The 25,880-nt window shown below is 37.0% G+C and overlaps 1 protein-coding gene across 3 annotated transcripts in view; it reads right to left on the reverse strand.

Annotated features, from left to right (window-relative positions):
* Positions 1–25,880, reverse strand: part of COMMD10 (COMM domain containing 10) — a 111,549-nt gene that overhangs the window by 44,629 nt on the left and 41,040 nt on the right. Inside the window, exon 6 of one of the 3 annotated variants that reach the window (XM_064501509.1) lies at positions 5,081–5,099. The exons of the other annotated variants lie outside the window; for them this stretch is intronic. Within the exon in view, the coding sequence (XP_064357579.1) occupies positions 5,097–5,099 (3 nt within the window). The 3' untranslated portion in view covers positions 5,081–5,096. Of the gene's footprint in view, positions 1–5,080; positions 5,100–25,880 lie in introns of those variants that run through there. 3 annotated transcript variants of the gene reach the window in all.

A 25,880-nucleotide genomic window follows, 5' to 3' on the forward strand; every position in this document is an offset into this window, starting at 1 on the left:
CTTACAGACCAAACACAGTTTAGATTTCTACAAAATCACCTCACGAATTGTATTATGGCTTTTCGTCTACTCAAATTCTACTTTTCATTCTCCTGTAATACTCTGCTATCTTGGGAGGTCCTCTTATATTTTCTTACCCTTGTAGGTCCATTATCTAGCTGCTGTCATTGTGTGGTTTTTAATCTAAATTATGGCCCAGCTGCCCATGCTTTTTAAAGTAATTTAAATATGTGAACAGTGCCTTTAGATATCTAAGGGCTATATGGTCAAACCAATGAGACATCCTGCAGTCAGGCATCACTACAAGTTTCATTAGTTATATAAGAAATCCTGGGTTGTTTTGTCCGACAGTAGAAATGCACTGAATTTGGTTAGAAAAATACTTGTACTCTGGATCTCTCTAAGAGACATATACTTGCAATGTTACACAATTTAAGTCTAAGCACTGTAGTCCAGAATAAAAAAATTAAAAAATAAATAAATAAATAAAAGGCAAAGAAGCTGGAAATGCCAATGAACAGATTATAAAAGCATCACTAATTTTATTCTATCCAACAGGTTTTCTGCAATTTATTTGCATTTTCACTTAAGCAGGGAGAGACCTCAAATCTTAGTTTAAATTTAGGACTCAAGTCATTTTAAATGTAGCCTTAGCCTCTCCATAAAACAATATAACAAATCGTGTTATGAAAAAATGTTACAAAAAAGAAGAGTGAAGAGGGCAGGAACAAAGATTAAATTATCTCAAAATATGCAGAGAGGGAATTTTAGAGAAAGAACTTGCTTCATCTATAAATTTTCTGTTATTTATTTTTCTATAAAAGTCATAAAAATGAATGATGTAATAGTCATTAAATAAACAAATGAAATTGAACTATATTTATATGTATGTCTATAACAAGAACTGTTTTAATAATCAGGCAATGTTTTTACCACTATCAACTTCAAATCTATTCTAGACTTGTATTGAATATGCATAGGCCAGAACAAACACATTAAAATCCCACATTTCACAAATCACAATACAAACCGAAAACTGGTCTCTGCAAAGTCAATTCAGAAAAGTCAGTTCTATTTAGTTCTTACCACTATTTTGTTTTTGGAGAAAAGAAGAAAACACCCGCAAAATTAAAGATGTCCCAATTAGATGGGTTTTTTAAAAATCCTGTTGTTCTAAAAACAAACAAAAACATTATTTCCACTTAAAAATAGGAGTCTTGTGCCTTTTTTTCCCCTTTCAGCTTTGAAAGTGGCAAAAATGAGATGTAGATATTTTGAAGCTTTCCTGAAACTGTTTAGAACTATCAAAAATTTAGTCCCTACCTATAAAGCATAAAATCTCAATGGAAGGTGATGCAAACTACTGGCCCCAACAGGTTACTCCGACAAATCAATGGATAACAGCTTCTCCCTCTAAAATACAAATTCAGTCAAATTCCAGCCTTAGAGAAATATCCAACAAATTCTTTTAGACAGCCTTTTTCTTTGTGATATATACAAGTCTCAAATGAGCAGTGCTTATGGGGCAGGATGCTGGCTGAGAACACTGATCTCATTTTTCATATTTTCCCTACCTTTCTCCTCAAGGTTTAGTGGTTCTGGAAATAATGTTCGTTGTCTGGAAATGATGCTCTTAGTGGCTTGCATATTTTATTTTATGGGTGAGTTCTGAGAAAGGTGTAAACAAAAAACCAACAGATTCAAAAACAAAAGTTTCCAAATGGATTGGTCTTTCTTTAAAATACTGAATTTATGTTTAAATATATAGCTAACTGGTGGTTTGATTTTCAGAAGTTGTAAGTAACCAGTAGTGTCATCTATATAAATAAAATTCTTACTGTCAAGGTATTCCCATATTAACTAACATGGAAGCGGTCAGAGCAGCATATGTACAATATAAACACAGACGAGCTCAAGAGGAACAGATCAGCATATAACCCTTTCTTTCTAACAAAGGCTTGAAGTCTTACGTATAACTAAAGACAAACTTTCAAGGTATTATTAATTGATAAAAGTGAGAGCAGGTCTACTGACCTTTGCAATAAATAAATCAACTTTGTGCAAGGCTATGCATTCATATCATACCATACCTAAACACCATACCATACATACTACCACACATTCAAGCTGCCTTTACCTCGGGTCTCCACGTACTCTGCAGCACCTTACCAGTCCCCATTTTATCCAGAATACACATGCACTATATCTTTTCTTAAGGAGAATGTTTCAGTTATAAGCAACAGTGCCAAAATTAACCACTTGGGCTTACATTTTGCATGCAGTTGTCTGCCTCAGCCTTTCCTTTATCATTTACTTAATGAAATTTTGGCAAAAATTATTTAGCTTTTTCCAAGAATTCTCAAGGAACACCCCAATTTCTTTGTTGTGAGACTGTTATTTCTCCTCCTACTATCTTTTGCCTCACTCACTATGCACCTCTCAGCTTCTACAACAAAGAAGATAAAAGCTATGGAAAACCAACATATGATCTTGTAGTCAAAGACTGTAGGATTATGATACTCGTAAGCAGATGTATTCTCTAACTTGCATGCTTGAATTGCTAAACTCAGTAATGTTATACGAGTAATTAATTTGGTTTCATTCAATAAACATATATCAATTCTACCAAACTGCTCCCCCATCAATCCCTGGATAGATATTCAATGAAATGACAGCTGACTTCTTAAAACAGCAGCACATCAAAAAAAAAGCACCTATGAGAAATAAATGGCAATCATCGTTGCCTAGAGCAGTATCTCACATATGTGCATCTTACAAGGGACACTTAACTTTCCCCTTTGTCTCGTTGTCATTTAGAAAAGATTTGGTTTGGATCAAACTACCGTGGCAAAAAGTGCCTTGAGTTTGATCAGTAATTTTGCCCTGACATAACGTCTGGTTCCCAATTGCATGCAAGCCTTGATGTGTCTGGATTAGAAAGGCTAACTTTTAGTCCTTCTGTTTTTTTGTTGAGGGTGAGAGGAAGGAAGGAAAGAAATTTGATACTGAGAAAAAAAGCCTTCTTTTTCTAAACTGAAAAGCTGACGGTAGCAGGGAAGGCTATGCATCACCAATCAGGTTATTGAAACATTTGCTAACACGCTACAATTAGCATGCATAAAGCTAAAACAAATGTTACAAATGAGACCACAAAATACAGGCCGAACTAGCTGACATTCATTTAAAAATGATAAATCTCTTTCACCTTTAAGCCAGTCACAGCTTTTGTTGATAACCAGCCTAGGATCCTTGAGCCTAAAGTACCTAAAACATGTTTTGACTGCAAGGTTACACAGCTAGAGCTGCAATGAACAACAAAACATTGCTTGTGCTCTCCAAAATACAAGACAATTTGTCAATACTTTTGTACTCGGAAATAGAAAAATAAAAATAAATGATAACCCTAAAAAATTGTTTTCTCTCCTTCCAATGCCACATAATGCATAAAGATATTTCTCTTATTCATGAATTACATAGAGACAAATATTTTTTTTTAATGAAAGTAGCTTCTAAAGTCTTACAGACTTTTATAAAAAAAATCAACCTAAAAGATTTGTTTTAAGGAAAAGGTTTGTTTTCATGAAAAGACAATTTTCGTGAAAAGACAATTTCAAGAAAACAATAAGACTAGAGCAGGTCTAACTTCTATGAAGCACAGGTAAGACGACATGAGCATCCAATAAGCTTCATGAAAAGACATACCACAGTGTAATTTGGCTCTGCATAACTCACTTCTCAAGTAACTAAAACATGCACTTTGAAATTAGTGAATTGAAATAAAACCCTAAAAAGTAGTTACTTCCCTGCAATCAAATGAGGAGCTGTTTTCACCTATACCACGCAATGAACTCAATTAAAGTAAGTAGTTGTACCTAATTTTGTGAAGAAAAAAAAAAAAGATGAAATTACGTCACTGCTAGTAGCAGCAACTGAGTGGCAGACAGTAACCATGACACCAATTTTACAGTACTTTGAAGGATCAATAAGTAACACCCAACTAGATCTATTTCATTACTTTAGTGAGCAACTTGGAAGCTAGCCATTTTTTTTCCTTCAACACTTGCAACTAGGAAGTTTACACAGGATGTTTAACAGTGTCTACGAGTACCAAGTGTTTAAGTATCTAAAGTACTAATGAATACTTGAGCCATATGGTCAGCCCAGAATGCATATACAAAATATACCTATAACATATCTAAAAATGAATACGTTACTGCTAGACTGATTCTTACTAAATCTTTTGTATAAATGGGGTCTTCTGATTTCTGCATATTGGATTTACAGTAAATGAAACTTAGATGAAATTAAAAACACACAGACTTAGAATCATAACCTATCCACACGGCTCACAGCTTTGAATACAGCATTTTAGCAATTTACTGTATTTCTCTTTACCAAATACTTAAGAACAAATAAACTAAACATCAACTAGAAAGATAAATGGAAAATCAAACTGAGGACAATACTGATCTGGAGACCTGCTAAATGAGGAATAAAATATAAATGCATGCTGTACAGCTTTTCTCCCCGACTTTTTATTTACATAATACAGTTATTATGGCCAATATTTTAAATATTGTGCTCTGCTAACCATCTGGGATTAGGTAGAAACATAATTAATTTAATTTCCCCTATCTCCACAAAGAATAACAGCACTTTGGGTTTCTAACAAAGTACTTCATCTTATAGAAACACGCTGACCTCTTCTTTTGAGTTTCAACAACGTAACTTTCCCATCACAGTAACTCAGGGAAGTTAGTTGTGCTCTACAAGGTCAAACTCTCATGCGAATTAAAATACCCGTCACAGTTCTTAGAGTTTTGACTGACTTTTATAGTCTGCCCCTTGAGCTGGGCTCTTCCAAAGCACATGAGCTTTGAGTAGAACCACATCTTCCCGCAGTTGTGCCGCATCCATCTCCCTCTTACTTGTGAGATAGCCTTCCCTCTATGTACCCACCTTTTTACCTTCTGAACTCACTTTAGTCTCCTTTTTCTTTACGTATTTAATTCACAAGTTGTCTGTCGTCTTCATTATCCATGACCCTCCTCAGTTTCATTTTACAATCTAGGTGTAGTTTATCAGGATTCAAGATGCTACTGTAGTAAAAAGGGACAGAGTCACTTCTGTTCTCCGTTGCAGGCAGCCCTAACTACCAAAGGCGACGAGCTAAGCTCTCCTTGGTTAAGCGTAACAAAATCATCATCTTTAATCACATCACAACAAAGAGGAAATGACTCAAATCTCTTGTAAATAACATAAGATATCTCAGGGCACTTAAACCTAATGTCCTTACTGGCTTTTCAGGTGGAAGAGAAAAGAGACCAAGGTGAAGATTCACAGTTGCAAGGAGAAGGGGAAAAAAAAAAAAAAAAAAAAAAAAACCCTAACCCCATAATTACATACTTGTGTATTAGTTTCCAGTGTTCCCAAAATGGGAGGAGGCGGGGATGGCTCTCTATGCCTATAAAACTTAAAGATGGTGACCACTCACGGACAATATGGGTTTCTGACAACACAGGAGCATTTCTGTAGCACCAGGCCACCATACTACGTACCTAAGACAGTCTGAAAGCTAGATACACAAAGGCTCAGCTTTACTACTTTAAGAGGGTTATTAAGGTGCATCATCTGTAAAAGTTTATCAAAATAAATATTTCCAGTATGACTCATATTACAGTTCTGCATTTTTTCTATTAAATGAAATTTCAGGTTGAGTAGATTTCCAAATTAATCTATTAACATTCAATTCCAGTGGCTAAAACAAACTTGTCTGAAGATATGGTTGGCCAGGCTAACTCCCTGCTGCACTTGGGAGTATTTTCACAAAGGCAGGGTTACTTGTGGAGGTTAAATTGAGCTTGAATGCCCCAGAAGTTTGTTGGAAGTGCTGTAATGCCTTCCCCACTGTGCTCCAGGCCCTATCTCCCATGAGAAAATCTACAAGTTCTCTTCTTTTATCTCTCTCTCTCTCTTTGGATTGCATTTCATAATTGTTAACACAGCGCCGAAGCATTACAGTCTGCCCTGGGTGAGTAGAATAATTCTCAGTATAGAGGGGAATGATAAGATAGCTACTTAAAGACCTACTGATACCTACTGATACAAAAACAATGTATACGTGCATAGGAGCAGAGGGAGCAGACATACCTTGCGTGTGTATATACATATATATATATTTGTATATGTACAGATTTTTTAGCGTTTCTCTCAGAGCTGTCTTGTTTTTGTCTGTCTTGCCCCAATCCAACCCCTCACCAAGCAGAGTTCCTGAAAGACCCTAAACTCACAACATAGCATTTGCACCCTCTGATGTGATCAAGATTAAAACACATCTTTGTAGACAGATTTACTTGTTCAAAACCACCAAATCTTGCATTATTGTTTTTGCAATATACAGAATTCGAAAGATTAATGAGGTTTATTGGTAAGTTTATCAACAGCTTATGTGTTTCTTCTCTTAAGATTACCAACTACAGCCAATATTATCATGTTACATCATAGCACTCTGCGCCCCTCACAGAAAATTACCAGGTGAAGAAGCTACAATAAGACTGAGCAAAGCCAGAATGTGAGTAAGAAGAGTTGTTTATTTCCAGTGTTAAAAATAAGAGTGAGGAATCATAAAGAAAAAGGACAAAACACATGCTTTGTCCACTTTGGATATGATCCCTGCAATACATGGAAGTGGTATTTGCATACAGACAGAGATTCCTACTCCTTTTCCCATTCAATAATATTCAGTCCAGCAAAATCTGAGTCTTCTTTCTTAGCACAATTCCCAGCCCATCAATTTCTGTTGAATAGTTCCTGAAAAGACTGTTTCATAGGTGTTACGTTACTAACGTCTATATTCTCCAAAGCAAAGAAAGTATTCTTCACTGCTGTATGGCACCACACATTTTATACGTTATCAGTGCCACTAGACGGTAAGATAGAAACAGCAGAAAAACACTCAGAACCATCTGTAACCAAAAAGTTTTCACTCTGTCTTTACCCGTGATACAGCAAAAACACACTGCATCACACACCTGTGACCCCCACCCTGAATTATTTAAATCACTGGTGAAAAATAAACGTGAGTGCATTAACAGCAATGCAGTTCGCGTAGCACGAAGCACCCCGCTTAGAAAGCCTAAATTACAAGGGGCTGGTCGCCCGCTGCTCTGGGATGAGCCTATGCTGCATTCGGGGCACTGCTGGCAGCGCCTCGCCGTGCTCAGCGCCGGCTGCTGCTGCTCGCGAGGTCGTTTCTCCCTCTGCCACTCGCTCTTCTGCGACCAGAGAAACTGTGAGCCCCTAAGGAGCCCCAAGCCCAGGGCTTGCATGAGACTTCAACAAAAGACTGCAGCACTCGCTCCCCAAGAAAGAGCAACGCATCCTAACCGCAGGCACAACTGGAGCCCCAACCCTTCAGTTTAGCTTTTCCCTCCAGTGTCTCACACTTTCAACTATGAACTAATCACGCTAAAGAGGCAGAGGGAGAGAGGCTGTCATTTCTATTTTTAAATACAAAGGAGACAGTCAGGTGCTACCAAGATGAAGGCTAGCAAGATTGACACAGATAGGATTTATGTCGTACAATTAAATTGGTTAAGGAAGCCTCACATTACTAGAGAGTTTTTCTAGCAGATTTGTAGGGTGTATTTCTGTGCAAGGAAAGCAGGCTTGAATACTGTATTTCATTAAGATATACAGCAATCCCAATGCTGGCATGTTAGAAGAATATTATTGGAATTTGGTTTTAATACTTTGGAGATTCTTTTTCATCACAAAGACTAAAACTTAGCATCTCACAAAAACTTTTATAAAATCCTTTACTTCTTTCTCACAGCATGCAGCACTAAGTAGAACTTAATGTACTCCTTAGTCCATACAGTAATTTTTAGAAGCCATATATGAGGTATCACCAGGATTTCCAATTACTTGCCTAATACAGATTTTAAAAGTAGGCCTAGACTTATAAAAACACACACATTTTACATTCAGAAAAGTTCAAAAGACATTCAGAAAGATTTCTAAAAGTAATTAATGGTTCTTATGACACTGAAAAACTCGTTTTCTTCATTTGGAATTCCCACCAAATCATGCAGTGATTTAACCGATAGCCACAGATCCTCCAGTTCCAAACAAAAAAGGCTGGATTTAGTTACGGTCACATCCGGAAGCAGACAGCCCAGGCTAACGCCCTATATTCTGAAGGAAACTAATATTTATATTACAGAAATGAATGTCTTAAAGTAGGAACTTCACTAAGTCATATGATACAATACTATATGGACATACTAATATATACAATTTAAGATGGAAAAAGATAAGATTAGTGCAAAATAGTGAGGGCTTTGCTAAAAAAAGTGAGGTGACAATGTGGGAAGAAACTATTGGACTAGAGTGAGGTTAACAGCGGCATTCCTTACAAAGTAATTCTCAGGACTGACCTTATAACAAAAATGGAACAAAAAAAATTGGATCACAATAATGAAAGTTGATAATGACAAAAAAACATTGGGAACTATTGTCAGCACCGAGAAAGATCAGAACATCATACTGCACGAACTGAGTAGTCTTGGAGAACCAGAGTGGTAGTAATGATAAAATGTAATAGCACGAAGTCAAGGTCAAGCGCTCGGGGAAGAGCAAGAACTTCTCCTGTAAGCTGGAGAGTCATCAGCTGGAAATAACAAAGGAGGAGAATGACTTGGATGTATTAATCAATCAGGATGAATACAAACTGTCATAGCGATGCAGTTGTGAGAAAGGCAATTGCAATCTGTAGCTGTATCAAGGGAGGCATTACCAGTAGAGATAAGGATGTATTAAAGCAGTTTTACAAGGAACTGGTAAGATCTCGAACAGGATACTGGAATTCAAGCACCTTCTGCAAGGCGCTGAGGAAAGCTGCTGGAACGACCAGGGAAGCAAAGAGCAGGATGGCACAAAGAATACTAAAAGAGTCTGGTTTAATTAGCCTAGTAAAATGAAGGCTGAGCGGCAGTAAGAGTGCTCTCTCTAAATAAATCAGGGATATAAGAAAAGGAAGGAGAAAAGCTATAAAGCTATAAGCAACATGGGCACACAAAAAGTGGATATTAATGAGCATGGTTTGAAACTGAAATTCCTAATCATAAGATGAATGACATTTTGGAACAGTTTTTACCAGAAGTAAAGAGGCAAGAATCTTCACAGGAGCAAGAGGCATTTTTGTAGGGTGTTATACACTATTATTGTCTATAGAAGCTGGGCTCTTTGCTTGATGGCTGGAATATCCCTGGCAGTCCTGTTTTCTACAGGCAGATGCCACTTTTTTGACTGTCATTCCTTCTATGCTTTCTCTCCTTCTGTGTATAGCGCAGAAGAACAAGACAGGTTGCACGCACTTTCTTAGAAAGCCTCCTCACCTCGCGGTATGTCTTAGCTCAGGGACTCTAGGCCAAAGGTTGTAACACTGAAGTTTTCAGATATAACCACTGGTGTACTTAAAGGTGCAACCGAAGTTCTGTTCTCAAACAAAAAGCTGGTATATTTTTAACGTGCGCAGTACTTCCCAATGCAACGACACCAGACAGGGACTTTATATAGATCATGCTGTTCTCTGTAATTAACCAGGCTGCAAACTCCCGCTCTTTCTCCCTATCCTTATATTGTAATCCGATAGAAAGCTGGTAATAAACTAACATCTGTTCCATGCTACATTGTAGAATAAACTGAATCACGAGTCAATCACTTTAATGTTATGTATTTAATTTAAGGGCTCCTGCAAGCTCGCAGTATTTCTACCTGAGCAATTTCTGCAGAGATTCCAATCATTATTGAAAAGAAATGCAGATAATTTTGTCATTTAACATGTCAGTAAATATTTCATATTAAACACAAAAAACTGTGTCATACCAATGATAAATTTTAGTATTTAATGTTAAAAAGTTCATGAATTTTCAAATAAAGTTCCAGATTGAAATTAAATAAAAAACACCCCTCCAATGCTTAAAAGTAGTACCTTCTGAAAAGTCTCCTTCACTGAACTTAGTAACTTTTTTCAGCATTAATAGGATCCAGCTAAACCATGCACATGAACAGCTGCAGACACCAGACAGTAGCTTGATACGCTATATTACATTCAATTATGTATCTAAATCTTTCCAGTCTGTATACCAAATTTGCAATATTTAAATGAAACTACAGTTGGCATCCTAGCACAGCAGTTATTTTCAGATACAGGGGCAGTGGACTACCAAAATACTGCTCATCTGACCCAGAAGTTGCATGCTTGCTGTTGAATAGCATCGTGGTTTGAAAAGCCCTATGCTATGAAAAATCCACTGGCCAGAAATCCAGCATACCTCGCCACAGGCTACCTCAGCAAGGACCCCAAGGTATCTGGCGCTCTAGTTATTTACACTAGCCTGGCTAGCACAGGACTGTGCATCTAGCCAAGCACTTCTGTAGAGAAGTCCCAGAGTCCTCCTGTTCAGGCACCTCAGGATTTTTATCCAGTTAGCTGCAGGAAAATCGATATACCCTGAAACTGTGGAGAGAAAGTTCACGACTACAATATTGAAACCTGGCCTGCAGATTCAAAGCATGAATTAGCATGGGCCTTGGGATTTTATATGCAGATCTAAACACTGGCACGCAGGCTTAGTCAAAAATGTGAACTGTATGGACCACTGACATAACCACAAGCTCTTCATTAGGTACTATCCATGCCAGGCATGAAAAGTAATGGGTCCTCTACCTAGGGATAGGGGAGCCATTTTCATTCAGTATGAAAATGCGATAGATATATTAAACGTTCAATCACTACATCAGTTCTAAACTTCACTTAATCAAACTGCATAAATTCTTCTTCCCCAACTTCAACCACTGTTGCATTGATCTACTGGTCACATTAACAGATAACAGGTACTTTTCCTTCCAGTTCACTAAGTATTACATTTAGAGATACCATGCTAATGCACAGATCCTAATTACTTTTGCTACTGAAAACTCAATGCCAGTTTTCATAAGCACGTAAGGCCAAATTTAGCTTGGGCAATTATGGCTTTAGTATGTTATTCCCTTGCTAGCTACCTTTACTCGCTTTCAGCTATATTCATTCACATCTTGGTCTCCGCACCATTTTATTCTCAGTCCTAATAAAGAGACCTTAAGTAGGGGCATATGTCATTTATTTTTAATAAAATGTAACTGGTTCCATCTAATATGCAGTCCTGTCCCGATGCATGCATACAGTATAAATAAAAACATATTAAGGGAAATAACACGGTGATCAGGGAGAGAAAATCAACTACAAACACCCTCATGGTATGAGAGATACTATGAAAGATAACTTGGTAGGGAATAAGCACCGTGATGCTTCTAAAGATACCATTCCTGGAGAGAAAAAGCAAACTACTGGTCTTTCAGGACTAGATATACTTAGAACACTCTCCACATGGACTATATTGATTTAGAGACGTTCCTTATGTAATAGCCATCTGTAATGTTATAATTAGACCGAGCAACATACGTGCTGGATTCTTTTTGAATTCTACAGGCACGCAACCCTTCACATAACTTGCATATTAGATGCCTTTGACAATGACCCCCCCCCCCCCACTTTGTCAGTTGTCATTAGAGGTTTAATGCTATTCTTTGCTTAAACCTTTTTTAGTCTTTGAAAACACACAGTTAATAGTCTCAACGGGCACTCATGTTTTGACTGACTCTCTAAAAATCACTAATTTACAAAAATTATATGATTACTGAATTTATTTGATTCACTAATTAGCATTAGGAAGGATTTTGAGGCAACAAGTGAAGAAATAATGACAACTTGAATTAATGTTTTTTCTAAATATCACCACATTAGAATTATCTTTAAACAACCAATGAAAGTATTGATTTTCTTTTCTACTGTAAGTTTTCTTGCTAGTACTGTCCTGGAGAGGACATTCTTGTTGGTGTAAGAGCTACAAAAAGACAGTATATTGTTTTCCCAATGTAGGGTTTTGCTCATTAGTTTGGCATCAATGCAGAAAGGAGTTTTTATTTTAATGGCACAGATTTTTAAAAAAGATCAAGATCCAAGGAAAAGCTAAAATAATACAACCACTTTCTAAATGAAATGCTACCGTCAGAAAAATCTAATAATTCTTCTTTCCATAAATTGCAAGAGAATAGGAGGGGTTTGGGGCAAAAAACAGACACCATAAAGATATTAATACAAGAGAATACATTTTTAAAAATTAGCATTTACAAAAGATAAAGAACCACAAGTTTAAACACAGAGTATTTGGGTATAATATCTTGTGGAAGTCAAATCGGGCATTTACAGTGAGTTAAACTACAGTACGCATCTGCAGAGTACCTGCAGTGAATCCGATCACACTAACTGTTACCACTGTTCAAAGCTGTTACTATCCAACAACTTTTTGGTGGCTATATGGAGTATAATCTCAGACTAGTGCCCTAAAAACAGGTATCTGCATCTCCAGATGACCATTACTATTGGCACTTTTCTGACAGATTATTTAAGGGCTCTGTCTCTTTTTTGGAAGTGATTCATTCCATCCAAACCCAGATTTGAAGTACACGAGCAAAAAGTTGATAGACAACATGTAACAACAGATATTAGGGCACATCTCCATGGGAATTTGTTAAGGTTTCTGCCTTCGTATGCATCCCTGATCATCACCTGCCTTATAGATGCTCCTTCAATACTCAGCTAGAGCATTGCTTAAAAGAAATCTAGCAGAAGAAATTTCTTACTCCCAGATGATCCTCTGGCACAGCTAAGAGGACAGTTTGTTACAGGCAGTAAGAGTACACAGCAAGAAGTGCCTGTTCTCCCACCATCCACCTGAAGGAGTCCTTCAATAACCTCAGCACATCACACACCCAGAGAAAGTTCAGCACGTCCTTTTCTATGAGATAAACATGACCATCTGCAATGAAGCACACGTCTCAAGTACGATGAAGATCATGGTTCAGTATTTAGCCTGAAGTAAAACATACATTAAATCATTATTACTTTGTACTACTCCTTCTTCTCAAGATGGAATAAAAAAAGAAGATAAGTCATCCCAAAAGCAGGAAAGCTGCAGCAAACAGCACAGCCTAACAGCACAGAAAAGGACCAGTTGGGGGAAGCCTCAGGGCACCAGCCCAACCAGGGAAGCACCAGTAACACAACCTTGTTGCGATAAGGCAGTTGGCAGGGCAACATGATGCATCCTAGAGCGGGTGTCCAGGACCATCCCTCTAACTCACAGACTTGTGCGATGGTTTTGAGATATCAGAGAACGGCTTACTGTAAACAGCATCCAGGCTTCAGGAATCCTAAGCAGTAAACCTTGATAACAAATAGCTCAGCACAAAGGCATATTGCACAATACAAGCAACGATACACCACAGATACACTCAATATCCCATTTTGTGGATGCTATTAAGAAAGACTTCAGTCTTCAGGATAATTTCTCTCGAAAACATAAACATCATAACAACCTTAACATCCTTGCACTTTAATATAAGATTTACCTTTTAAAGCTCTGAAATTTGTCTAGTAGCAGCAGGCTGTTGCTTAGATTAAAACAAAAAACCCACCATAACCTAAGACCAAGAGCATGTTTAAGCTGCTGCTATTACAGCATTCCCTATAAAGATCCAGTATGACACTGAACTCCAGCCAATACATCACTGATAGGAAGCTGACCTAGAATAAAATTTACAGTAAGAACATTAGAAAACTCAAATTAAAATCAGTGTTGTATTAAAGTGAATTTTCTTGCTGTATTTGAGAAAAATATTTTATTATTCACTGTTTGTAACAGTATTGCGAAAGTCAAGGGTCTAACCCCAAAAGACACCCATGAAACTGAAACGACTTGCAAAAACACCATTTTTTCTCATTATTATTGAGCTTATAGGATATTTTTTAAAAGTGCTAAAAACTTATGAAGCAATTCCTCTTCTGCTTCGTAGACACTGTGAAAACTTCAAAGCAATGTAAAAGCTTCGATGGAAAGGCAACGTGGCTGAGCTCTTTCAGACAGAGTTCTCAAACTAATTAAGCTGAGATACAGTAGAAGATGCTACAATAGAAGAAAGCAGATGAACCTGTAACTGTATTTTAACTGAGCACACTGTAGTAGAATAATTTTTTCCGTACAGCAACTAATGCTTAAGGGCATTTAGGAAAATTGTTAAAGTAATTGGAAGAATTAAGTAGGCCACAACTGCACGCACTTGTGAAAGGCGGACACTGAGATAAGCAGCTTAGGTACGTTGATGAAACTGCCCAAAAGTGGCTGTGCTTCGTATTTTTATGAAGTCAGTTTTATTTTCTGTGTGCTGAAGCTTTACACTTTGATTAGAACCAACTTTTAATTGTGCTGAACCTATTTTAAAACAGGACAGTTTTAAATGCAGTATTCTACTCTGCCTGGTTTTAGTGGCTTTGGATACTAAAGCTCATCCTGTAGCGCTTTGCCACCTATAGGGTAGCGACAGTACTGGCTCAAACAAGGAGACCAAATGCATCCCTGAAACGGGAGCGGATGAGACACAAGACGCTTCTCTGCTGCACAAAAAGTGCAAGTGTGGATACTAGGGCTCCACACTAAAACTGCTCCCTACTTGCAAATAAGTCACACAGAAGTGAACAGGTTGTATGTGCCGAGTTTTCTCTACCTCTATTGTTCAGGATCTTTCGCAGTTCAAAATTACAGTCTGTAAGCAGTCTCTCTGATCTAAAACATAGTTTTAAATCTAATTAAAGGCGAAACACAAGAAAGTGGAACAAACTCGACTACGTAGAGGAAAACAGAGAAAGGGTGTTTACTGGATTATGAAGGCTACCTGCGTCATGGATCTTTATTCTGACATGAACATTTGCATTTTTAAGCCTTTCTGTGTTTCTGCTTTTTAAAAAATGCTTATACTTACTGAGTGATTATTTATTTTTCAGTGAGGGGAGTTTGGGGCTATTTTTTAAATATAGCCTTGATAGAGTACAAGGCAGATATTTCTTTCAAAATGTCAAGACTATCCCAACAGAACAGATTTCCATGCACAGATTATTTGGGCTTTAAATATTTATGATCATTTCAAACTACAAATGAAAATAAAACAGACAGTTATATCGACCCATGCTGGATCTGTATCACTGAGCACATGAGTAGCAATACCGTCCAGCTCATGTTTTAATAAGTGTTATCCAACTTTCAGATATCACAACGCTGAAATCTTCAAACATTTATTAACGTACCTCATGAACATATTCTAATAAATTCTTTCTTTCTTGAAGAAACTAGAGATAACCTGCAAAGTGAATCCCTGATCCGAAAGTTTCAGTTTTTTAAAAGCTGGAGTGAATTCTGATGTGAATCTTATGGATTTTTACTCATCATTCCTTTCAAACAAAAAAAAGGTTCACAATTTCCCAACAAAGAATTACTTCTGATGAGGAATTCAGTAAGAGTAATGTGGATATCGGTGCTCAACAGCAGCACTGCAAACAATCTCATATTTCTAGCCAGTAACCATGGCAAAGACTGTCCTTTCTGACGACAAGGACAGGCACTTAATTGACAGTTCAAAAAGAGCTCACTCCTCTTTAAAAGAAATGAAATTTAAGATTCTCATGTGAAACCCTGGGTGAAAAAAAGCAAATTGTAAAATTCATGCTAAAAATACTTTCTACATCTGTTGCATTTGTCTCTTTCAAAAGTATGTCCGCACACACTGACTTCTACTTTGTGAGCAGCAAGCAAGGGAAGCTTGTTCCACACCCAAATCTCAAAATACAGCACAAGGTTCCAGGATTCTCCAATAGGACAATGGTTTCTGGAAATGGAAGTGAACCTAATAGAAATTTAGGAAAAGTGAATGGAAGTAAAAGGCCACAGAAGCAAAAGTTACCTTAGTCCTGAATGTTTGATTGTTCTCCACATTTTTTATTTGAAAAAGTATTTTTATGTTCTCATATTCCAGTAAGTTATGAAAGAAGATTTATTTATATCTTGTAGAAAAATGAAGTATTTCTTGAGCTCAGCATAACAAATTTGTAAGAAAGACTTCAACTCTATCACAGTTATACATGAAGACAATCTTTTGTCTTCATTGTTAAGCTTTGCTTTATGGTTATTTTATTCTGCCAACCCATACTAAAATAAGCTTTACTACTCATAATAAAACTCGGCAACTATGAAGAATCATTTGTACACTTGTTCCTCTTACCCTAAAATTCTTTGCTCCTACACATTGAGTTAATTAAAACTAAAAAACTTCTAAAACATGCACTATGAACGCATTTGAAGTTTATGATGAAGGAAAATGATGGAGTGTTTACATCTTATGACCTTAAAAGTTGATTTCAATAATAAATGGTCCTCTACAACTCAGCATCAGTGCTAGCAGATCTGCAGACTGCCACTGCAATGTTAATAAGGTATCAGCTTATACTTTTTTTTTCCTTTAAAACCTCTGGTGGTAATTAAAACAACCTCTAATTTAGAGTTTAATTAAGAAACAAGATAATGGGATAATAAAAGTCCTATTTTAAAAGCTTAACATTTTCAGTTTGATATCTCCAGTCTATTAGCAGTCTGTTCAGTGCTTCTTTCAAAGGGGCACTGGCAAACTCCATCCTTGGCTCCCCACATATTTAAGTTAGTTTCTTTACTGATGCAGAAGTGGGAGTGATTCTTTTTTTAACCTCCTGAAGCAAGAAGCAAAAAAGATTTTTGGTGGTGGTGGGAGTTGTGGGGGGGGGGGATTTTCCCCTCCCCGAGATATTTAGCAATGCAATACTTAATATTTGGCAGCTTTGAAAAACTAAGTTATTGGACTAAGTCTCACTGCATGCAAATATCACCCAATATTTTAAACATGAGAAACCTAATGGGCCATCTCCTATTCAAAGATTTTGCTCTCTTATGCTTTGTGTTGTCATTACACTATCTGCTGTAGATTACACTGGGGTGCTGCTGGGTACTCCAAATTATCATTAAGTCAACTAGCACACACAGTACAGACATACCTACATACTTTACCAAATTTGGCTTAAATGAGGAATCATCATCAGTATCCATTTCACCAAGATAACTGATGATTTTTTCTTTACCTACTCAACATTTTCTACAGAATCATAATAAAAGTTTTCTGTGTTTTTCCTTGCTGCAGCAGGAGAATACAATCTCTCTCTCACTCGCTCTGTTAATGCTAACGCAGAAGCTGAATTTAGGTCAACTTCACCAATTATGTTAACCAATTGCTCACTCAGGTGTCACCTCTGTGGATGCTGACAGGACGCCATGCAGGGAAGGTCCCAATGGTTTCCTCTTAGAAGAATACTGCAATAAAGACCTGTGGAATTTGAGCACTTATCTCTGCTCAGCTTGCCATACAAAGTACCGGTATTTTGAATTTGTGTTGGAAAAATCATTTGAAATTATGAGAAATTTAGGATAAGATTTATGAAACCAAAGCAAGGGAGGAAACCTCAGATGAGAAAATGTCAAATTTTCAAAATTACAGTTTTATCAAAAGGGCACAATTGAGCCTGACAAACTAAACACCTTTCAACAAACCATCACCTAAATTTAAACAGATAAGCAGGTCAAATAAAAACAAAAACATGAGCAAAGGAATAGTGGAAATCCAGGACAATAATTGACAATTAGCTTCTGTGAGAGTCAGATTTACTATGTTGTCTTCATCCCATTTTGTCCGAAAGATGGAAAAAATCAGAATTGTTTTACCCTAACTTTTGAGCGTGAGATTATTTCACTGCACTCTACTCCATAATATTGCAGTATGGAGCATTTTCAAGCAGTATTACAGCAAAAAAATCTGACTGCTCCCAGAGATGAAGGCGGGCTGGAGGTTCAATCAGTATGCAAATTAAGAATTAACTCAAGTCTTTATCTGTTTGCACTGAGTGAAGAATTAATGAAAAGCCATAAGCACAGGGCTCCAGATTCAATTCTTTTGGCAGGACAGGAAAAAGGAAAAGCCACTACATATTTATCTTCTACTTTTACAAACATCTATCCATCCCTCAATCCAATCCAAAAATATGACAAACAGCAGCAGGCTTTTTGGGTTTGGTTTCCCCCCTCCCCCGCCATGTGCTGTCCAGTTTGTGGGGTTAGCATATGACTATTGAGAAGGGAAGTTTTATCTACCAACACATCAACTCCACAGTTGTAAAATCTCCAGAGGAATCTCATCTCATAAATAGAAAAGTTCTCAGTAAGACATCATATTCACCTAACACAGACCACCACCACACAATTTCCAGCCATAAGCTGTGCTCTACCTTCCACAACAGAAAAAAAAAAAAAGATAAAAAATCAAACTTTACAAGCCAGCATACATACTGCAGGTTCTCAACCACACACTGGGGAGATCAAGCTTTATTCTTACTAACCTGGAGACTTATTCCAAGACCACGGGAGCGTTTGCAACAAGTCGACTGATTTGCAGACAGAGCACCTTTTCTCTTTCCCTACCCACCATTCACCTCCCAGTTTTGGATTTTTTTTAATTTGAGAAATTGAGAAAATTTGAGAAATTGAGAAAATTTGAGAAATTGAGAAAATTTGAGAAATTGAGAAAATTTGAGAAATTGAGAAAATTTGAGAAATTGAGAAAATTTGAGAAATTGAGAAATTTGAGAAATTGAGAAATTTGAGAAAATTTGAGGCTTTGAGAAAAAGAACCAAAGCTAGGGTGATGTAAACACTGAAGCTGTTTACCTTATAATTAATAAGCTATCATGTGCCAAACCACTATAATACAGTACAAGAATTTTTTTCAAATATTTTGTTGGAAAAAAGGGAGAAAGGAGGAAACACGTCTGGTTTTTGTATTCACAACTCCTGCAAACTGAAAAACACAGGGGAAATCACCAACTCCATAACCACGAGAAAACAACTTAAATTGCAAGTCATTCTGCTATGTGAGGCGAAATATCATACTAGTGCTTTCTTACCCTTAAAGCAGCAAAGAAACAGGTGGGTCAGCCAGTTATTAAAGGACTTTTGATAGAGTACAGTTTTCCGGAAAATACTCCACAGGATTATTTTAAGTGTCACTACATTTTAACTGTTACCATCAGAAAAAGCAGACCCACTTGAGTCTGCTGAAAACAAACAAACAAACCACCAAATTTTATTCCTAAAACAACTTACTATAGAGTAAGTACAGCTTAACCTTTTCTCCCCCATCCTCTCATACTTCGCTCATCTGAAAAATTCAATTTCGCTGATTTGATCTTTCTATACTTTTTCCTCTCTAGATTTGTTTGTGGCTGTGAAGATGCCCCTTCCTCCATTTAATCTTTCTTATTTTATTGTACATACCTGTCTATAGATTTAAATGTTTTAGTCAATATGAGGGATCTGGCTAGAACAGCATTGTTGCGACCTGGTCCTCTGTGTTGCTTAATGAAGTAAAAAGGGAAGTTGCAGGGCAGTTTGGCAGCCTTGCTGCCTGTGAAGTGTCATTAAGGAAGAGACGGCAAGTTTTAACACGCACCTTTGACTACTAAACTCACAAAACAAACAGAAGGTTTACCATGGGAGGTAGAGAGAGATCAGGCAATATCCTCAAGTCACTCTTCCAGTAAAACAGCGTGTGGTTACTAAAATTGCTGTGGGAACACGGGAGTTCATCAGAAACATATAGTTCTAGGTGAAAATGTTCTTTAACCTTTCACATTACCACTGCTAGAAAAAACACAAAGTATAATGCTAGTGTTCGTATACCAGCAAAACTCAAAACACTAAACACGAAACAGTATCACGCTAAAATCTTTTATGCGGTCTTTGTTGTTAAGCTGCAGCATTTGATTAAGGAAAGAAAGTCTCCGCATGTGTCCTCAAGTAATGCACTTGAATGGATTTTAACACATCCTGTAATTGCAGCTGAAAAGAAGGGAGGCCACAGTAAAGGGGTAAACAAGAGACAACTGTTTTCCTTGGAGTCAGTGCTGCTTGCAATTATTCTGCTCAATGGACTACTCATACGATTTTGGAGGAAAGGACAGTAATATTTGGGTATCTCCACTGTGCACATAAAATTTTGCTCTGGCTTCCCTCTGTGTTTTATTGTTCCTTGATAATAAAAGCATATTAAAAAAAAACAGACTTTCAGCCAAAAAACTGTTAAATTCACCAGAATTTAAGCTACCAGTCTACCATGCTATTTCTCGTATCCTGTTTTCAGATGCTTTCACTGTATTTACAACAAGGGCTTCTATTTGGACATGCTTAGGTTCCTGGAGTCTAAGGCCAAAAGAGATCCCTAGATACAGAGGTGATTAAATTGCTTTATTACTTCTATTTAAAGCCTAATGACTTGAATCAAGTGGGTTTTTAAAGAGGCAACCATTCATGTCAGAAGTTGAAATATCCACCTCCATCCTTAATTGTTGCAGAGAATAGCTCCAACTTCAACCTCCAGGTATTAGAAACCGAAATTTCCCCATCATGGGATTAAAGAGCCCTCTAGTAATAGATATTTCCTTACCACTTTTTTTTTTTTTTAATATACAAACTGTAATCAGGTCATATAACAATCTCATTTTTAAGCTAACAAATTGATCTCTTTAGTGGTCTCACTTCTCCAGATTCTCTATTTCTATAAAGCTTATTTTACATAATATAGCCATACTGAGATGCAAATCTGAAGTTTCACTTACACTGTTTTTAACTATGGCATAAACATCATAATTGTCAAAACCCACTCATCCACTCACCCACCAGTCTGCTGTGTGTGCCATATTTGTACTGCCAAAAGTAAAACATAAAGGAATAAACTGCAATAATACAGTCCAGACCTGCACAACTGTTTTATCACAATATTAAAGAAAATGAAAGAACCTAGGGTGGATTCCTGGCTTTGAGGAACTGATAGTGTTTCAGACTTGCATATTCATTAATTCAGAGTATCTGATAGTATAAGAATAATCATTCAGAATGATGTAAGAATAATCAACTGTTACAATGCATGTTCTGAATATTGTTGTTCGCCCTTGTTTGCAAGGGCCAGAATTAAGATATTCTGTACCCCAGTGGATAGTGCTCAGATTCTATTCCTCAGCTTACCATCAATTTGTTGTGACCTTTTGCTAACATTTTACTTCTATATACATCAGTCTATTTCAGTATACAGCAAAGAAATATTTCTCTTCTGTTGTAAAGTACTTAATTTACCAATAAAAATCTCACTTACATTAAAAAACAGTATGTCAGGATTCCAACAGATTTGTTCAAAAATATATATTTTTTAAAAATGTAATTACACCGCTATTTCATATTTGCCTGCTAAAGTTTTTAATACCTAAAAGATCCAACTCATCTATGAGAACACCGAGGAAAAAAATGTCTAGATTCCTACTTCACTGCAAGGATTGTGCTGCATTACAATAAAGGAAAGGTTAATTTTGCATTTCCAAAAGTTTTCTGAAGTCAACAAAATAGATGTTATCCCTGGAAGGGGGAAAAAAGTTCCAGTGTTTTCAATGCATGTTTTTTGGTTTTTGGTTTTTTTTAATGAAGTGCAATTTCTGGGTGACATAATAGGTGAGGAAGATGACAGTATTATTACTCCTGCTATGTTCAATAATAACCACAATGTACTTCTACCACCAGTGAACACTGCAGGTTAGGATGCAGTTTCATGTAAAACTGAGTAGTACCTTGCACTGGCAGAATACAACTGTGAAAAAAACACTGTCCTGGCAAAACCCTGTTTCCAAGCCTTGCCTGACAATAATTAATACAGATTATGCTTTATGAAATGTTTTCAACTTATTCGATATACTGTTATAACATTTTACAACCTTCCGTTTGTTCTCTATGCCTTATGAAAGCTAAATGTGAATTAGTCCACTTGCACACTTCGGTTTTTCTAAACCTCCATATTCTGCATGTGCCCAGGACAGCAAGAGCACAGGAATGCAGCTATTCATCACTTGGCTTGCCCTAGCAAGCCGTCCAGCTTCTTCTGCTTCCCAGTCACTGTTTTCACTCTAGTGTTTGCAGCAGACAGAAAAAAAGATATGAGCTTAGGCTACCTCTTGAAGGCCAGCCACATTAACACCACCCAACGAACACCTGACTCACTTGCAAAGGTACTGTGAACATTTAAATGCAGTCTCAGGCACCAGAGGATAGCATCTCTCAGCATACCGGAGACTGCAGATACTAACCACACCACAGCACCAGGAACGCCAGGACAAGCTATCTGCCAGCCTATTTGCAAAGGAGCTTTGTGCGGGCAATGGACTACATCATGTCCATGGCTGCTCCTGTGCCCGCCCGTCACCTTCGGCGTAGCTGCAACTGGGTACAAAGTCTGTCATACTGAAGGAGACAGAACACACAATTTCAACAGACGGCACATTAAAATAAAAAGAATGTTGTTGTTTTTCACTTATGAACAGGAGGGACAAAGCTACACAGCATCCAAACAAAACACAATACTCCACAGCATTCGCACAGCTTTTATAGAACTGTATTAGAGCTAGTATCTAGAGAAAGCACGGCAGAATTGCAAAACACTTCAGTTAACAGCATAAAGTATTGAACTGAGGAGATTCTGAAAGTGCCAGACTCAAATTAAGAACTGCATTTAGCAGTGGTTTGGAGAAACATTTTGCAGTTGTGGCAAGAAATTGTTCTTCTTCAGTACAGCAAAAATGGATTCTGGCTGCAACGAAATTACAGTTTTATATCTCATTCAGAAACCAAGCAACAAGCTGAAAAAAGTCTACAGATTTCAGACCTGCTTAGGGAAATTATTCGTAGAAGTTACCTATTGTGATAAAGTACTTTCTAAATGAAGAATATTGCCATTTTTAGAAAGGAATCTGCAATGACAGTAGCACCAAATTAAGTTCAGCATGTAAAATGTGGAAACTTTGCAGAGAAATGCACTAGTAAGTAATTTTAATATACAACCTTCATGTTCCACTGATCAAATCCTACACTGTAGAAGGTGATGGTGACAAATTACAGAATCATAGAAGAAATTTAAAAAGTTTCCTTTATGGGCTGCTCTGCTTATTGGCTCCAAAGAGGCTCAAATCACTAGCATTACACTTAAGATAAAACAAGTCAATAATCATAAAATGTGACAAGAGATCAGGATCTAGGCCCCAAACTGTGCATTTCCTGTGCTCTAGGTTCTGCAAGAGTATGTGCACAGATGTATGCCTGTGTGCTATTTTAATATAGTATTGAATACGGAATACCGCAAAATTTGCACTCCAGGCAGAGCACTACTACTGCCTCTGGTCCTTTATTCTGTTCTTTTGTTTTACTTGATTTTAGTCCTTTTATATCTCATCAAACAGTTCCCTATTATGCAGGTTTCTCATTATGAATGCAATGCCAGGTTACACTAAATACAGTAATTCCGCTTAATGCTTGACAGAGGTCCCGAGTCTGCCAGCTGATGAGCTGATTCTCCATTATCTAGCAGAGACGGAGTGATTTTAATGAGAATCTGTTTCATCGAAGGATTGATCTCACAGTGCTCTAATACTTTTGTACATCTCCAGATAAGTAGCATTTCTAATAGCACTTCACTTTGACAGTTTAAGTTAATACCCAACTGACTAGAATTTCGTGGTTTGCAGAAAGTGCCAAAACAAATTAGAAACCTTTCAGGAAATCTAAGTGCAAATCTGCCTAGGAAATAGGTCTTTTGATCTGTGGATTTAATGATTCTATTGCTTTTTTCCTTTCAAAGACCGGCCTCACCTCTGATTCTTCCTGGAACCTACTCATTCTTGTTACATTTCTTGTTTAAACATAACAGAATAAATAACATATTAAATTAGTCATTACTCTGTTCAGCTGCTTTTTCAGGATTCTGCAGAAAAGTCTAGTTAAATCTCCATAACTAAAATCTCTCCATAATTGCAGAATAATTTAGGTTGCAAGGGTCCTCAGGAGGTCATCTGACCCAACCATCTGCTCAAAGCAGGATTAACTTTGAAACTCCAAATATTTTCCTTAAAAAGAATTTTCAACATAGTTGAAACTATAGCTTCTCCAGAAATACCCACTTCTATCCTACTCTGGAATAACTGTGTGTGAAAACTTAAATCTTTTTCAAACTATAGAGACATGGAAACAGTTCCTTCCAACTTTCATTTTGCCACTGTCAGTGATGTTCTTGGTTTTCCCCCCTGCAACGAGCAAATTTTACTTAAAACACTAATTCAATCCATTGAAATCCTTTTGATAATAATCACTATCATCTTAGACAGGAATCTTTCAGTCTCAGTTGTGCCTTAATCACTTTATTCCTTTTTATCTTTCCTTCAGAACTTTCTCTTTTTTCCCTTTCTGTGTTACTGCACATGTTACAAGCAATGTCCTTTATTCCTATGATTTCCTTAGCTAGCTACACATAAATTGTTAGTTGAGAAAACAAAGTGGTAGGCTAATTCCTGCAGCTCTAACTGGTTTTTGCTCTTCAGTCTTTCATTTCCTCCCTCAGTCCATTCCTTGCATTCCACGTCCCTGATGATCCTTTAACCAAAACCATTCAGGCAGTTTTAGCTCATATATTACTAATGTGCATAATATTTATCCTAAATGTGTTTCACATTGGAATTTCCATAATTTCTATTGTTCACCCCCTTCCATTTTCTCTTTCCTAATATATGCTGATTACAATCAGTTAGCTTTCTGATCACTGCTCTTTCACACATGGTACCTCTGCCTAGTTATACGTAGTTTACTTACAATCCAAATCATCTTATTGTATTCTTTGGCCTACATTTGGACAACACAAAAAATGATTTTAAAACAGCTACAGTTCTGTAAGATAAGCTCACCATCTGTAAAACCTTATAAGCCAACTTTATACATAAAGCTCTTTCAGGCCATGAATTCCTTGGGCTAAAGATTATATTATTTGTTTGTTTGTTTAAGGCTGAGTGTATGAATGACAACCAATAACAGAAACGGAACTTAAGCAAATATGCTTCACACAAACATGTAATAAAACAACAAAACAAAAAGACTTATCAATTTCCTGGGCTTTAAATTTGGGGGAATAAAAATTTGGACTTTGAAAATTTTTCTCTTCCTCTCTCACTGATTAACAAGAAATGCAAACTTAGTCTTATTAAATTCCATGCTACACATTTCTCTTCCTCCCAACTGAAGGCAATATAATGTTTCTAATCTTACCAAAATCCTCCTGATTTTTATATTAGTAGCATCGACCCTTCTAAAAGACCCAAACGTTTATATAGAACAGCATCACTTTCATGAATGCCTGCAAACCAAACAGCTAGTCCTTAGGTGTCTGCTACAATTGGGGAGAGGACTGCCATTTCGGAAAGCATGAGAACAGCGGCTAAGAAAAAGAAGCAGAGGTCTTTTCAGAACAGTTTAAAGTTGTATTTTCTTTGCTACTTCAAAAGCCCTTCCCCATGCTAACAACTCACAGTCACCTCTGTACCACAGCTCATTTCTTTCTGTGTCAGTGCAATTGTTTGTAGGGCCATGCTGGAAAATGAAGCAAACGAGGATTTCTACAAAGCTTATAAAATGCTGGTTTCGTTTGTTTTCTAATTCATTTCAGTGATTCAGTTTGCACTATAGCTTCACAAGCATTACATCAGCACAACTGAGGGAGTGGTGAACTTCTCACTGGCCTCTCTTCCAGCTTTTATGGAAGAAAATGCACACTGAGGGTTTCCATGGATTTAGAATCAATAAATTCCTCAACAGCCAAAAGGAGTAGGGGCTTTTTGTTTTTTTGTTTTTTGTTTTTTTAATTTCCAAGGCTCATCTCTATAGTCATAGATTGTTTTATTGCTTTTGTGGTTTGTCTTGAAGGACACTTGACAATTGTTCACATAGACATCTATT

The sequence above is a fragment of the Dromaius novaehollandiae genome, chromosome Z, assembly GCF_036370855.1.
Source record: "Dromaius novaehollandiae isolate bDroNov1 chromosome Z, bDroNov1.hap1, whole genome shotgun sequence".
NCBI lineage: Eukaryota > Metazoa > Chordata > Aves > Casuariiformes > Dromaiidae > Dromaius > Dromaius novaehollandiae.